A 16,818-nucleotide genomic window follows, 5' to 3' on the forward strand; every position below is an offset into this window, starting at 1 on the left:
TATGTATTTTTTCCTAATACAGTTTGGCTCCCATTAAAAGCTGTGTATTTTTTTGTCTTTTTTTATTTTCTGTCTGGTGCCAACACCTTTTTAGTGATCAGGTTTGTTTGTTTTTAACTCATTTTGATACGGTTTGACTCGGTTAAATCCATAGTGATCTTATGGTTTTTTTTTATAAAGATTTTATATTTTTTTTCCCTAACACAATATGACTCAATTAATGCCATAGTGATCTTATGTTTTACTTTTTAAACCATTTAAATTTTTTATTATTACTTTTCCTGATACAGTTTGTTGTTGTTGTTGTTGTTGTTATTATTCATATTATTTTTCCTAATACGTTTTGGCTTAATTGTTGAACTTTATAGGCCCAGCAGAATCTGCTGATTATTATTATTATTTATTTATTTAGACATTTTCTACAGTTTTTTTAGGGGAGAAAATCTGGAACTAAGAGTACTACACTCTTACTAGAAGCATGAAGGTATTGGCCAAAATATTTTGTAAATGTAACCGCAAGTGGTGGGAGATGTGTTTAACTTTGTGTCTATTAAAAATTGGAAATGATAATGGTAGGTATAAATGTAATATACTAAATAAAATGTAGTGATTAACCAAATGGTGCCAGGTGTCCTCCCTGATACCAGTTGGACAATAAGTAAATTGCTCATGTAATATTTGTCTAATGGAGATGAAGTGCTTGATTAAAGTGACTGAAATGCCACGCTCAACCTCTCTGTCTCCATAGAGTCATGCCGGACAATCCCGGTTCACTCTCGGTCCAGCTGGAAAATTCTGGCTGTTGCCAAGAGACAGAGGAAGACATTAAATGCACTGCATAAGGATAAAACGAATGGAAAAGTGTGGGCTGACAACTTGTGGCATTTGTTTACATGTTACCTTTAAATGGCAGCTGTTGCCTAGCAACATTCAGATAGAACATCATTATCATGACCACTTTAATCCATCTTTGTGCCCGCTGACATCTTCCCTGCTCTGAGTTGGAGTTCAGAGAAACTTTTAGTCAATTTCACTGGACTATTTGTTGTGACTTTCCATCTCTTTCTGGAGACATTTTTAGACTTTTTACATTACCCTTCACAGATTTGTGGGGGACCAGATTAATAGCATCCAAATTCTTCATTCGTCTTGAATTGTATTCTCTATAACTCAGTGATTTCTTTAAAGGGATAGTCACTCTCATGTCATTCCAAACCCATAAGACTTTCGTTCATCTTTGGAGCACAAATGAAGAAATTTTTAATGAAATCTCAGAGATTTCTGTCCCTCCATTGACATTCTATGCAACTACCACTTTGACGCTTCAAAAAGTTCATAAAGAGGTCGTAAAACTAATCCATATGAGCGGTTTAGTCCATATTTTCTGAAGAGACACGATTGTTTTAAATGATGAACAGACTGAATTTTTCCACATATAAACACTGATCAGTGAACATAGACAGAAGCGCAACCGTACTTGCTTGACGCGCGAGAACAAACCTCATTGGTTCTTGCTGAAGCTCAAACATGCTGCGTAACACGAGAATGAACCTCAATTCATATGGATTAGTTTTAAGATGTCTTTATGATCTTTTTGAAGCATCAAAGTGGTAGATGTGTAACTGTCAATGGAGGGATGGAAAGCTCTCAGAATTTTCATTTTTGCGTGATCTAACCCTTTAACACATCGCTTTATGGAGCACCAAGAGCACTTGCCTGGGTCAGGCATTTAAGGCTGCACCGCAGTCCTATAGTGAGGTTTTCGGGTCATGCACGCACTCTGAAAATGTATAGCGAAGGAAGGTCAGATGTTAAAAGCGTACTTACTTGACCTTACCACGTGCTATAGCTCGAGAGGGATGAAGTGTTAATGCAGAATGCATCGAAAGGGCAAGTGTGTGCGCGCACGTACCCTTGGTGGATTGGTAATATGAGTCTTATTGATCTGTGCCTGAGCTTCTTCAGGAAGATGGATTGCTTATAACACACACACTGACTATACATGTTTACAGTACACACACTTACAGTCTTGCATGTGGATACTAGTACAGTATAATTCACTTTATAAAGACAAAAAAGTGCATTGATTATAATACATGCTCTAAAATGCTCACCTTCATTCAAAACACTGCTCCCATTAGTCACCAGTATCTTCTGAACACCGAAATGTCTTTAGTTTAGACTCTGTAGACTTTTGCTTAAATAGGTAAACGCATTTAAATATTAACAAAATAAATTAAAACACTGGTGGGAAGATTATATTAAGGATAGAGGGATAGATAGATAGATAGATAGATAGATAGATAGATAGATAGATATGCTCACACACACACTCTCTCTCTCTCACACACACACACACGCACATCAACGTACTCTTACTCATATACCCTCTTGATCTCTTTGTCATCTTTTATCCCTCTCCCTCTTCCCTTCCCCCTAACAAACGCTACTTCATCTTGATATCTAATGCAGGTGTCATACTGTGCCATGATTGAATGTTTCATACTCTTGATAATCATATTAGATATTTATGATCCTCTGTGTGTTCATTTTATTAGATTCAAGGCTCTCCATCACTTCCTGTGGCAGGCTGACTTTTAGAGGACCGTCAGAGGGCAGCCCCACCTTCAGTTCTCCTTTAACTCAACCATGTTTTCCTTGTCTTTTTTCTCATTTTGTATAGCGGCTCAAAGATGAGATAGCAAAGGTGACGGATGAGATCGAAAGTCTAGGCTCCACTCAAGAAAGGTAAGATGGGTGATTCTTTTTGATTTTAGTCAACATTAAATCAAAATGGGTTTTTAATGTATTTTCTTTTCTTTTTCTTTCTTTTGGTTTGATGGATAATGATCCGTTTGCCAAGATCAGATCCTGTTTCATTTGGAAATATGTTACACTGTCTAAGAAAAATGGCTTGCTAAAGCTGGTTTGTGTTTATGCTAAAGGAAATATCCGCCTTCAACTGGTGTTTGCTATCTGATTCTGCCATATTTACACACACAGACACTCACAAACACACATTCTCCATTTACTCCCGTCCCCTGTTTGAATATTTAATAACAGTGCCCCCTGCGGAAGGGGAGGCTGGTGAATTATGTACGGCTCTTTTGGTAAAAGGGGGTGTAATTTGTGCAAATTGACTTGAGATGTGTTCAGGACTTTGCAAGAATGTCTGAACAGTGCATTATGGTCATACAGTATGTTCAGTGAGTTTCCTTCATAAAGGAAAAGCATTTCAAACAGGATGTGTCTTAATGTTTTAATGCAGTCTGAGAGGACCGAGTTGCACGGCTTTTCCTTTGTTTTTCTATATAAACATGCACTAGTAGTGTTTGACTGTTGCGTTTGCGTCTTTTGCAGCGTCTCGCACGACATGTTAAGTTAAAAGACTTCAACTTTTAAAGTCGGCAGGATATGGAAGTTGCGATAGTCTTTTCTTCCCTATTGTGGCGTACATCAGAGTAGAACGGCTTCTTGAATAAGAGAAAATGGACTTAGGGCTGGGCGATATAGCCAAAAAAAATATCACGATAATTTTTTTATATCAGTCGATATCGATAATTATCACAATAAAAGTCAAATCTTTATTTCTTTCAAGTTTAAAGGCAGATTTTTGCTCCTAAGTGAAAGTTGTAGAAACAAGAGCGTTAATTGTGGTTTTAAACTACTCTTATTGTCAGAACATATCAGGACAAACACTTGCCAAACTGGTGAACATTTCACAAATCTGAGGTACAACATTCAAACATTTGTCATTTTTCCTTAACAAAATAAATATCTTTATTGGACAATTAATTTCTTAGTTTCTGCATGTGCTAATTTTTATTTGGTAAAATGTAATATTCTGACTGTTTGAGTTTTATTAAACTTAACCATTGGTCATCCAGTATCATGCATTTAGATCATGATAACATCACTATCATGGCAAAATGTAACTTTATGGTTTCTATGGTATTTGTATGAAAAACAGTAGCCTAAATACATTATTAAATACTGTAATTACATTCCATCAGTCCTTTAATACATCGTCTACATTAATAATATAATACAATTCAATATGTATATCACATTTCATGGTGCAGTTAATATAGGCTAATGTTACAGTAAATCCATGGTAAATTATGGGAATTTGTAGACGGAAAAGCCTTCTGCGCACAGTGTTTCTCCTGTTTCTCAGTGCTGTTTCATCTGCCTTTAAACTGGTTTAAATCACTGAGACATTCGGTGTTCTTTGCTGAATTCAAGCGCTTCTCACTGGATCTCGTGACTGAGACCGATCAGAGTAAACGCATCGGCTCTAGTGAGCTCGCGCTGCGCTGCCGTTTGGACTTTGAGCCGAGAGGATTAATGGTCCATGTGGCGCGCGGTTCAAATGAGTTTCGTTCCGCTTTTGGCGCATAAACATTATCGAACATTTATCGAACTCTTGATATCGTTTTATCGAGAAAAATTATATCGCGATAATTATCATTATCGTTTTATCGCCCAGCCCTAGCGCTTCTTGATTTTGTCCATCGGGAATTGATTGGATCATTGTTATCCTCTATTGCTATGATCTCATGTGAGTGACAGTTTGTCCCGTCCTCACGCTAGTAAACGCGTCCTCAGAGAAGAGAAGAGATGACGTTGCAAGAGGGCTTATTTTGATTAAAGATTAAGAGGGCACATTAATAAAAATAATAATAATAATGGGCACGGATAAGTCATTTAAAACAAATACAGCAATATTCCATTAAAAAAATATATATATATATTTGATTTCGTGGTAACATTAAAAAACGTGTCTTGAGAACTTGCGTTTTTCCATTCCACTGCCCTTGTCTTAATGCAAAACTGCATTCTGTGAATGACCCCTCATACTCTCTGACTGCATTGACCCATATTCCCAGACCAAACAGAATTGCTCTCAGAATATACATCAAACTGAATCAGCCTTTCTGGCCCATTCATTATACATGACGCATGATCCCACTGGGATCCCACCGAACACTTCACAGGAATGCCCACTTTGATTCACATGAGAGCCATTGTGATGGAAGAAAGCCATTTTCAGAAAGTGTTCCCCTCCTTTTATGAAATTCTTCTGTCGTTCTTTGTTCCTCTTCCCCCTTAAGTCATGTCACATGGCCACAATGGAAGGTACAGTAGTGTGTGGCCCCTTTTACAGGCTGTGGCTTCTAATTGTACGTCACACCACCATCTAAGAGTGCATTTGGCTGAGTGGATAGTAATGATGTCATTATGAAGCCCTGACATGGCGTGTGAGTTGTAGGTGTTGTACATTCCCAGAGATTTAGCTTTAGTTTACAGCTGTCGAAAGAACCTACCCAGCGCTAATAAAGCCCTCGTCTTTCTGTGTTTGCAGAATAAACATGCAGCGGAATAAACAGATTGCTATGGGCCGCAAGAAATTTAACATGGATCCCAAAAAGGTAAACAAGCATTGGGGTGAAATGCATGAAGCCTCTATTGAAATATTGTGACGTTTTCTAAATCATAGCCATTACCTGATATGCTTTGACAAAGAAGATGATCTCCATTACATAAAAGGCACTTCCATTTTGCATTTTTAAACCTTTGATCTTGTGTGGAGGCACAAATTATCATAATCACACAAGTTTTGTCACCAAGCATTATGCAACCACACCATTTCCAATTCATTTCCATAGATCCAGCAGAATCCAAACTCATAGGCTAAAGTTCAGAGAGCAGGAAAAGAGTAAAGGAAAGAGATTTTTAATGTACTTTACCAACAGGAAACTGCTATTATAATGCGTGCCTGTAGGATGTTCTTTATACTGAATGTTGTATTTTTCTCAGGGTATTCAGTTCCTCATAGAGAATGAATTGCTGAAGAACACTTGTGAAGATATTGCTCAATTCCTCTACAAGGGTGAGGGCCTCAACAAGACAGCCATCGGAGATTATCTGGGTGAAAGGTAAGAACAAGTTCTGCACTGAAAAATGCTGCTGGTCCATAAAAACTCCTGAAGTCTAGATATCCAGGATTTCTGGGGTCTGGAAGATTTTTAGGATGCATTAAATGTCTGTCACTTTTAATGCATCAATCAAAAGTGAGACATTTATAATGTTACAAAAGATTTCAATTTCAAATAAATACTGTTCTTTTGAACTCTCTATTTGTCAAAGAATCCTGAAAAAATGTATCACAGTTTCCAACATTGATAATGTTGGAATCATTTCTGAAATGTTTCTTGAGCACCAAATCAGCATATCAGATTTCTGAAGGATCATGTGACACTGAAGACTGGAGTAATGATGCTGAAAGTTCAGCTTTGCCATCACAGGAATAAATTAAATGTGTAATATATTAAAATAATAAACAGTAATTTAAATTATATATATATATATATATATATATATATATATATATATATATATATATAATATATATATAATTGGATTACTGTTTTTATTCTAGTTTTGATCAAATAAATGAAACCTTTGTGAGCATAGAAGACTTTCAAAAACATTAAACCAATCTCACTGATCCCAGATTGGTTTTGCAGTTGTCAGCAGTCAATTTAGCTTTTTCCCTGTCTTTTTCAATATGTAAAGCAACTAATCAATTTGTTTGGTCAGACGGCCTCTTCCTGTCTAAGTGGGTGTTTCCTGACCCAGGATAAGCTGCATTGTGTACCAGATGTTTAGTCAAAGTTCTGGCTATGCAAGACTACATGCAACCTACATGGCCTTAATATACTGTCACGTTCTTTCAAACATAATTTACCATTGAGCGTAACTAGGTTAGTGGAAGTTAAACAGATTTTGGCTTTGTTAAGGTTCTGAATTTGCTATGTCTCTAATCGGAGCTCAAGGGAGGATGACATCACCGATCGTGAGCTGGTCCTCACTGACCGCAGTAGTCTGTCAAAGGCCATTATCTACTGCATCAAGATGGCCTGTGCCCATGTGAAAGTGCTGTTTTGCAGTAAGGGTCAGCTTACGCTTTTATTGATGGACTGAAATTCAATGTCAGTGCCAGGCCACCAGGGACCTTTCAGAGCAGGAAGGAAAGGTATATAGTTTGTGCGTGTCTGCATGGGGAGGATTATTTTCCTTTCTCTGTGTAATTATAGATATGCGCAATTGCACTAAAATTTGAGGGGGGTAGTTCACCCAAAAATGAACATTCTGCCATTTTATTTACTCAATCCTCATTTTCATGAATAATAATGATAGAATTGTAATCTAGTCTGTACCTATACCAGTCAAATGTTGTGGTTTTCTTTACCAATTTCAGCACCAAAGCAAAAACTGTTGAATTAAGTATTTAAAACAAAATTCTTGTCTGTTGGTTTTCTAATCACTGTCAGTCGTCGCAGTTTCCGATTCAGTCGTGCATTTAAATACGATTGTCAATCCAGAAACGTTGCAGTGTACTGAAAAATCTAAACTTGTAATCAGATTGTGAATGGGTAATAAACAGAAAGCAAGAGAAGAGCCTCCCTTTATAATAACTGATTTCTGCACTCTCGCAAAAAACATCTGTTATAATAAAAAAAGCTGTATTGATTGCTTAATGAATCTCTTATTTACATCTTGTTTACACTGTTGGTTAAATTAGTGGACACTCACTCAAAGCACATAAAAGTCCTGGCAGAAAGCGATGCATAAGGATGTAGTGTAACGACGCCCAGTTCCAGGAATGCACTAATATTTTGTTGGTAGTACCAGTTTGCAACAATTATTGTTGTTAACACTTTGGAAAAAATAATAATTCGCCGTTACACTACATCCTTATGCATTGCTTTCTGCCAGGACCTTTACGTGCTTTTCCCAAACCACTGAAGTGACGTCGACGTCCGGGTTAGCAGTAGCATGAGCCGTCAGGCAAGTGTTATTTAAATAAACTCCTGATGTACTTACAAACTTTCCAATGCCTCGTTTTATGAGTACAGAACCTATTTGTACTACTGTAGAAGTTTAGTACCATTCTGGGCATTATTAGTGGGGTAATTTACGAGATGCATCATTGGATCCATTAGCGCCTGCACTAAGCCATCCGGCTGATATCTCTAAATAAGCTCTAATTTTAGTAATGTTCGACCAAGTGAAAAAAGGCTTCTGGGGGGGGGGGGTGGTTTGGCTCGAGGTCATGGTGCAAAGGACCCTAGGTTGATTTTACTCCAAACCATCCCTTTAATCAGTCAATAACACTATTTCTCCAAATGCACACTCGCATAAATGCAAACGCATTATTTTCTGTCACCTGAGGAAAATCAATGGTGAATCCCGGGATCATCTCTGAAGTGTGGTCACGGCAGTGCAGAGCAGGATGAAGGAGTGTAAGAGTATAGAGCTTAATGGACAGACCCCCAAAGTGGGTTAATGCATTCACAGCTCGTTGATATTATCGACATGCCCCATTTCCTCATTGAAGAAAGGGCTAGTTACACACGGACGGTAATCCCAGCCGTAATCCCCCTGTGGGATTTAATGCCCATTGGAGACGTCTGAGAGGAGGATCATAGCCGTAATTCCGTTCACACTGTGAACACCGCATGTTTTATAACAGTAGACATGATTTTCAGTGGCACATCTGCTTTTTATCTGCCTTTTCTTCACAAATTTCTGTAATTAATTTAGCTCATACGTCTCATGAAATTTCTTAACGATATTCGTTTTCTGCCTTGTCTGCATTGGTATTTCCTGAAGGAGTCTTTTCTCCAGATCTCTCTGTAACGTCATTGCTGTTGATCTAAGAATGAATCTCCTGTTGATTTAATTAATTTTCATCTTTTTTTCCAAGGGATGAATTCAATATTCAGGTTCTTCATGCCTTTGTGGAGCTTCATGAATTTACAGACCTCAACCTGGTTCAGGCACTCAGGTGACAAAATATAGATCTGTAGATTATGCAGCATAAATTTATTTGATATCTTCATGTCATTGTGATCTCATAAATTGAGGTAATTTCTTCCCATGCTCCATGCAGACAGTTCTTATGGAGTTTCCGGTTACCGGGTGAAGCTCAGAAAATTGATCGAATGATGGAGGCTTTTGCCCAGCGTTACTGTCAATGCAATCCTGGTGTCTTTCAATCCACAGGTTTGTGTGTGTGTGTGTGTGTGTGTGTGTGTGTGTAATCTGATTGCTTTGCAATAGGGTTTTAACAATATCAAAAATAACTGAGATTTAATAATTTTCAACACCAAAGCAAAAAATAATATGATGTTTTGTTTATATACAGTATCTCACAAAAGTGAGTAGACCCCTCACATTTCAGCAAACATTTTAGTATATCTTCTCAAGGGACAATACTATAGAAATGAAACTTGGATATATTTTAGAGTAGTCATTGTGCTGCTTGTATAGCAGTATATATTTACTGTCCTCTGAAAATAACTCAACATACAGCCATTATTGTCAAAATAGCTGGCAACAAAAGTGAGTACACCCTAAGTGATAATAGCTGTACGTCGTTTAACCAAAACTGCTTTTTACCCCAGAGTGCCTCTGTAATTTCCCTACACCCACACCCACTCACTTTTTAGGGCCTGTGAGAGGATTAGAAATGCAAGCAACATTTGGTCGAGCACTCTTTGGCACTAACTGTTTCTCAGCATGTCTGTACAAGAACATTAGCATAGCTCCTGCGTTTGGACATCAATTAATTCTCTACATTTGGGCCAGTTCCTCCATGTAAACTCTGATTATGATTCAGATTAAATATATATCACACAAGCCTGTTGTTTGTCACAAATCAACAGCTGAGAGTTTTTGTCCTGAGTGTTGGTAGAAAAAAAAACTCGTTTAAAAATTTGAATGCTGAGGTTTCTCAATTTCCTTTGCAGATACATGTTATGTGCTTTCATTCGCAATCATCATGTTGAACACGAGTCTGCACAACCCTAACGTGAAGGACAAGCCGTCTGCAGATCGATTCTTTTGCATGAACAGAGGCATCAATGATGGCGGAGATCTGCCAGAAGACCTGCTCAGGGTCAGTGTCCCACACCCAGGTTTTGTTGTTGTTGTTGTTGTTGTTGTTTTATATATTTTAATGTTATATAATTATTTTATTTTAATAATTATCACTTTTAGGTTTTATTTTTTACATAGAAAATAGTAATGTTTCCAAACTTTGACCAGTACTGTATATGTGTGTGTGTATATATATATGTATATGTATGTATGTGTGTGTGTGTGTTTTAAGTCTCTTGTGCTCACCAAGGCTGCATTTATATAAACAAAAATACAGAAAAAAGCAGAAATATTGTGAAATATCATTACTATTTTAAAATAATGGATTTCTTTTTTTAATATACTTAATTTTCATCAGCCATTACTCCAGTCTTCAGTGTCACATGATCCTTCAGAAATCATTCTGATTAATGGCTGATGAAAATTCAGCTTTGCATCACAGAAATAAATAATATTTCTAAGTATATTAAAATAGAAAACCATGATTTTGAATTGCAATAATATTTAACAATATTACTGTTTTTCTGTATTTTTGATCAAATACAGGCTTGATGAGCATAAGAGATTTCTTTCAAAAACATATATATGTATGTATATGTTTTACATTTTTATTTTAACTGCTTTTGACTGATCATTGACAGATTTAAGCCATTTATTTTTTCAATGTATTTTTGTTAAAATTTATGCTTGTAGTGCTGAAGTGTTTGAAGTACTAGAACTCAAATTAAACACTCCTGCAGAACCTGTACGAGAGCATTAAGAACGAGCCCTTCAAGATACCTGAAGACGACGGCAACGACCTCACGCACACGTTCTTTAACCCAGACCGCGAGGGCTGGCTGCTAAAACTGGGTGAGTGAGCGTTTGTCTGTTCAGAAGATAAAGAAGAAAGTCTGAACGATACATGGCCCTTAACAGGCCCTATATACACTGCTCAGCCAAAAAAAAAAGTGGCTGTATGGATTTAAATAGGCAAATGCTTAAGAGTCTATGATTGTATCATTATTGCAGTGATTATTATGTTACGAGATCTTGACCAAAAATTGATCAAAAAAATGTTTTGGTCAAGTTCTTATGTTGACAATGCAAGAGTCAAGCACTCTTCACAAAGCACAAAGTCTCCTCCAGCACATCCCAATGACTTTCAATGAATGGTCTGGACTCAGAGGTGCCAATTCATGTGTGAAAATGATCCTTCATGCTCACTCCCAACCATTGAGCCTGATGAATCTTGACATTGTCATCCTGAAATATGGCCGTGATGTGTCTTCCTACATGGTTGTTCAAGAAATGAAAAGTTGCCAAACATATAACATGCTAAAAACATAATAATCACTGCAATGATGATCCAATCATGGACTCTTAAGCATTTTTCTATTTAAATCTAAATTATTGTTTTATTTTTTTGTCCAGGCAGTGTATTTTTCTCATGCCCCAGTGTCTCATGAACTTAAAAAGTTGATTTATTTGATTTAATCAGAGCTGTGAATTGAAAGTCTTCCATTGTGTAACGTAATAGCCAAGAAGCACGGGGCCAAATGCTTTATATTCCAAAGCTAATCTAAAATAGCTGATGCAACATCCTTATTTATCTGCATGCTGCTTATATTTCAGCTCAGCCTGGATTTTACACCAGGCTGACACACACAAGTATTTTATTACAGTTTTTTTGTTACGATATTTTTCAGATTTTCATGGTTAATTTCATTGTTTTCTTTCTTTCCACGTTTGTTGTGTTTCTTCAGGAGGTATGTACTGGTTTTCTTAGCTAGCTCATTAAGCTATGCTTCCAGGTGCTTTGCGCTTTCATTTACTCCTTTTGTTTGTCATTTTTTAAATTTTATTTAACAGATATTTCATTTCATCTAAATGAAATTTGCTTCATTTGAGTTTAAACTGGTGTGGTGTCGCTGCGCTGTTGTGCCGTGCTCATGATGTTTGTGAGACTCTCAGCCAGCTTTCTCCATCTTCTTGGAGATCAACTTGTCTGTTCAAATGTTTATTGGTCTCTACTGCGCACATGTGGTCAGTTGAAGCACTGCCTGCTCTGCAGTCTTTACATGCTGCATACACATACAAGAAATAGATGTGTGACTGTGTTTGCCTACAACAGGGAAAGCACAGGAACTGTAGGAGATGATTTACAGCTGATATATGTGCAGTTTATAATTACATGTAAAATGATGGAAGAATAACAATAGAAAAAGTCATGATGGTTGAGTAGTTCATTTGTCAGACTTTTAGTTTTTATTTTAAGTATTATTATTATTATTATTATTTAGTTAACATACTTTGATTAACGTTTGATTAATATGCGGTAATTTTATATTTTTATTTTTTGTTTTATCACTTTATCACAGAGAAAATCACTTAGTTATCACTAAATAATAATAATAATAATAATAATAGTAGTATTTTTTTAAGTTTTATTATTATTATTTAGTTGTTTGATTAACATGCTGTACTTTTTTATATTTTCGTTTTTTATTTTTATCACTTTTAAGTTCAATAATAATAATAGGATTATTTTTTAAGTTTGATTGTTGTTATTATTATTATTTTTTTTTTTTTTATCCATACTTTAAATTTTGTATTATTATTGATGATAAAAAAATAAGAATAATTATAATTTTTATTATTATTATTCTGTTTATTACCAGTTTTAGAATTTAATGCATTTAAATTTAAATTTAAATTTTTTGTAAATATTTTCATTTAGTTATTTACAGCATTTGTGATATATATTAATGACTGCTATTGTTCGTAAAGTTAGATCTCATAGTCTGATCCTGTGCCTTAGAAAAGAGAGACTTGCATCCATTCCTACATTCTGGGATTTATTTTATATAAGGCTCATTTGATAACGCATTCTCTTACTAATTTGGTCACTAACACCTTAAGCTTGTGCCTGATTCAGTGGTTTTGGGCTAACTGTGTATTTTTGATGAGCCCTTTTAGCTGTCCATCTGCTCATGTGAGTTCCCACATGTGTCTGTCTGCTGTGCCTCAGTCCTCACCTTGCCATGTGTCTCTGCTGCTCACCACAATTATTCTTTACTCATATACAGACCTCTCAGCGACGGCGTTCTTAACATACTGTCTGATCCACAGGTGGACGGGTGAAGACGTGGAAAAGGAGATGGTTCATCTTGACCGACAACTGTCTGTATTATTTTGAATACACCACTGTACGTAAACCTGCTTCGGTGAAGTTCAGTGATTGAATGATCCAGTGGTAATATAACTCATCCGTCGTGCTCTACTGTGGTCACATGTGTTTCCTCTTCTGCCTCTGTTTTCAGGATAAAGAGCCAAGAGGGATCATTCCTCTGGAAAATCTCAGTATTAGGGAAGTGGATGACTCCAAGAAGCCAGTAAGCTTTCTCGTGCTTTCCCATCTATATTTCATCACGTTTCAGTTACTTTGTATTAGTCATGGTGGTTGAGAAGTTGATTAGTATTAATTTATTTATTTTTTTTACTTTGTTTGATTTTTATTCTTGCTTTTTAAGTTTTACTATTAACTGTATTTATTTATTATTTGTATATATTTTTTGAAACAGTGGGTTAATTAGCATTCTGTGCTTTTTATTTTTTATATTTTGATTAATATAATAACCCTTTTAAGTTTTATTGGTATTTCTGTTATTTATTTATCAATTAATTTATTATTTTATTCAGTTTGTTCTCTCCTTTTAAATTGTGTTGTTGTTAATATTGTATATACCGTGCCAACATTAAACAAATAAATAAAATAAAATATTTATAATTTTTTTTATATATATATTATATATGTATATATATGTGTATATATATATATATATATATATATATATATATATATATAATTAATAATAATAATAATAATAATAATAATATATATATATATAATATATATATGATAATAATATATATTTATTATTATTATTATGATTATTATTATTATTATTTTTATTTTTTTTATAAATATTACATTTTATTTATTTGTTTAATGTTGGCACGGTTGTTCCTTTTCCTCGTTGCATCCCATTGTTGACCCCCGGAGCTCTATCGAGATGATTTTGAAAATGTGGGCGGTTGTGATTAGCACAAAGGTTACGGGTTGCTAAAATCACTCTCATACACTGGCGCCACTGTTCTCGTAACCTCGGTTTGCTCCAGTAAAATATAAAAGCCTTTTCTAAAGTAGCTCTCTACACACAGAACTGCTTTGAACTCTTCATCCCAGACAACAAGGATCAGGTCATCAAAGCATGCAAGACTGAAGCAGATGGACGGGTTGTGGAAGGAAACCACACATTCTACCGCATCTCAGCGCCAACAACAGAGGAGAAAGAAGAGTGGATCAAAAGCATCAAGTAAGTCCTCCTCTCATCTTGCTCTGATAGAATTTTTAATATGCACAGGGTTATCATTTTGACACAGATTGGTCCTAAACCCAGTTGCAACTTAAATTCAAAGGCTTGAAATAAAGTTTCAGAAACGTTAACATTCCTGAATCTTTAGTGGCATGTTTTATCTTTATGAGTGCATATTGTTTTCTTTTTCACTATTAAACACATTGCTGTCCATTTATGTCAGATACTTCAGCTGAATCTATTGATTAGATTTTTTTAATGCATCAATAATGAACATCAAATACAAAAGATACATTGTCTAAACCTAAACTTAAAATCGTTTTCGTTATTTGAAGTTAGCTGAAATAAAATAAGATTAGATGGAAAAACCTGAATTTTTTTTTAACTAATTGAAATAAAGTTTGTTGAAGTACTAACATTACTAAAACTGAACTAAAAATACAGCTAAACATAAAATATAAAAATACAACTAAATAGAAACACTAAAAAATGAAATAAAAATGAAAAGCTAAAAAGAAGTATTTCAAACAACGAACAAAAATCACAAAAGCACAAAACTTGAAAACTGAAAATTTTTACTGAAAATAAAAAAGCTAATTCAAAATATTAATAAATACTGTAAAAATAATACTAAAATAGCTCTTAATTCTCATAATTTTGTGCATGTGATATAATAGCAAAAATAGTTTGTAATGGTGTGAATTTCCTAGATAGCTCAGTAGTGAGCAGGCTATTTATTTTTTTTTTAACCAAAATGTTCCTTTCTCATTCTCTCCAGGGCTGCCATAAGCAGAGACCCTTTCTATGAGATGCTCGCTGCCAGGAAGAAGAAAGCTTCATCTTTGAAGAGACAGTAGAACCGCTCAAGGCTGCATTGATGGATCTCCGCTTCAAGGCCACAAAGAGGATGTTAAGACATGGACCTGGAAAAGGGGCGAATGATAAAACGGAAGCCATAATGCTGGATAGGAGCAATTTTTATCTCAGGAATGACCTTGAGTTTTGAAGGTTGTCAGTGCAGTTGGCTTTCTTGGAGGTTGTCTGACATTTATACGTTTAAATCTCATGAACGAACATTACCGTGCACTCACGTACATTATCATCTCAAATCAGCAGGTCTGACTGAATGTGGCGTCTCGTTGACCTTTTCTAAGCTTGCTGAAGACATGACCGTTCCTTTCTGTGCTTTGATACATATAAAATGCTAATTGTGCACCTATTTTTACACTGCTATGTACTGTAAATATCTGGGAGGGTTTTGGCCTTGTTTTGTTTGACTATCTCACTGTTTTTCTAATCATTTCTGATCTGCTGTCATATTTATACTTTTTGTTTGTTGGCTAGACATTTTTTCACATTTTGCCAAAGTTTGTCTTTCAGTCTATGTAATACTGTCCTAAAACCTGAAGTTGAGTGCTTCTGATTCATGAACATGAAATGAAAATATATTTTTTATTTTGATTCTGTTTATTTAGCTTAAACAGTTTTATTTAAAATATCAGGACATTTACATTGTTCACTGATCTCATAGGTGGCCTTGAACGACTGTGAAATCCCAAAACATTTCAGTAAGTTTGGTTCATGTTTATGGAACAATGTCAAAAATTAAACTACTGACTTGAGAGTTTATTTTTTACTATGTTTTGTATTTTACCACATTAAATGCATTGGTTAAATTAACTCATGAAGGCCCCCCACAAAAAAAACAAACAAAAAAACTTTTTTTGTTGCTTTATATGCACTGATAATTGAGAGAAAACTCTTAAATGCTAATTTATCAATGCTGTAAATATTTAAACATATAGGTTGTTTTATTTTTTGTCAAAATATACTTTGTGCTAAAGTAAACAGGGTGACGAAAAGTTTATTTCACCATTGCAATGTAACCTTGTGCTTACAATAAAAAAAGTTTGAGCTTTACAAATAACTTTTTTTACATTTTATTTTATCAATTATTTTTATTTCCCAGTCTTTAATTTGTGTGGTTTCACCACTGGCAAAATGGGCTTTCAATAAAACTTGGCTGCCTATGCAGTAGAAAGGCTTTTTTTATTTTCTTTCTTGAAATCTATGTTGCCTGATTAAAGAAACCGGAGAAAAAAGGCTGGTGTCGTCCCTTTTGCCTAATGGTAGGAAAACTTCCAACACCCATTATGCACCCAGAGTCAAATACCACTTTGCTTTAGTAGGAAATTCTCAGCAAACTTTGTCATAATGGTGTCGACTGGTTCCCAGTGTCAAGAATTCAGAGTAAACTTTTAGCGGGAACAAGTTAGTTTTGGTTCCCAGTGAAGGATCCAGCACGTTGTAGTAGGAAATACAAGGTGGCTAAAGGCTACAAGGAACTGTAAATATGGAGAGAACACCGCTACAGAAAATCTGAAAACCGTGTTTGTAGGCAACATTTCAAACTGGATGACTACACGAACACAGTTTTGTGCCAAACGGAAGGGAAAAACTGAAAGGAACGGGTGTTTCCACGAAAGCCCTGAAGGCCGCTGAAGCTGTTAAA

At 35.4% G+C, this 16,818-nt stretch overlaps 1 protein-coding gene across 4 annotated transcripts in view; it reads left to right on the top strand.

The window, feature by feature from the left end:
* The window catches only part of cyth1b (cytohesin 1b), a 65,935-nt gene extending 49,588 nt beyond the window's left edge, over positions 1–16,347 (top strand). For 3 of the 4 annotated variants that reach the window (XM_084435118.1, XM_084435116.1, XM_084435117.1), the window contains exons 3-13: positions 2,684–2,748; positions 5,366–5,432; positions 5,821–5,939; positions 8,774–8,854; positions 8,960–9,072; positions 9,819–9,967; positions 10,689–10,800; positions 13,060–13,136; positions 13,251–13,322; positions 14,152–14,306; positions 15,085–16,347. In XM_084435118.1, the coding sequence (XP_084291244.1) occupies positions 2,684–2,748; positions 5,366–5,432; positions 5,821–5,939; positions 8,774–8,854; positions 8,960–9,072; positions 9,819–9,967; positions 10,689–10,800; positions 13,060–13,136; positions 13,251–13,322; positions 14,152–14,306; positions 15,085–15,163 (1,089 nt within the window). In that variant the 3' untranslated portion in view covers positions 15,164–16,347. Of the gene's footprint in view, positions 1–2,683; positions 2,749–5,365; positions 5,433–5,820; positions 5,940–8,773; positions 8,855–8,959; positions 9,073–9,818; positions 9,968–10,688; positions 10,802–13,057; positions 13,137–13,250; positions 13,323–14,151; positions 14,307–15,084 lie in introns of all 4 variants that reach the window. The other variant, XM_084435119.1, reaches the window with a different exon arrangement.
* The last annotated feature ends 471 nt before the right edge of the window (positions 16,348–16,818 follow it).

This window comes from Rutilus rutilus (genome assembly GCF_951802725.1).
Source record: "Rutilus rutilus genome assembly, chromosome: 16".
NCBI lineage: Eukaryota > Metazoa > Chordata > Actinopteri > Cypriniformes > Leuciscidae > Rutilus > Rutilus rutilus.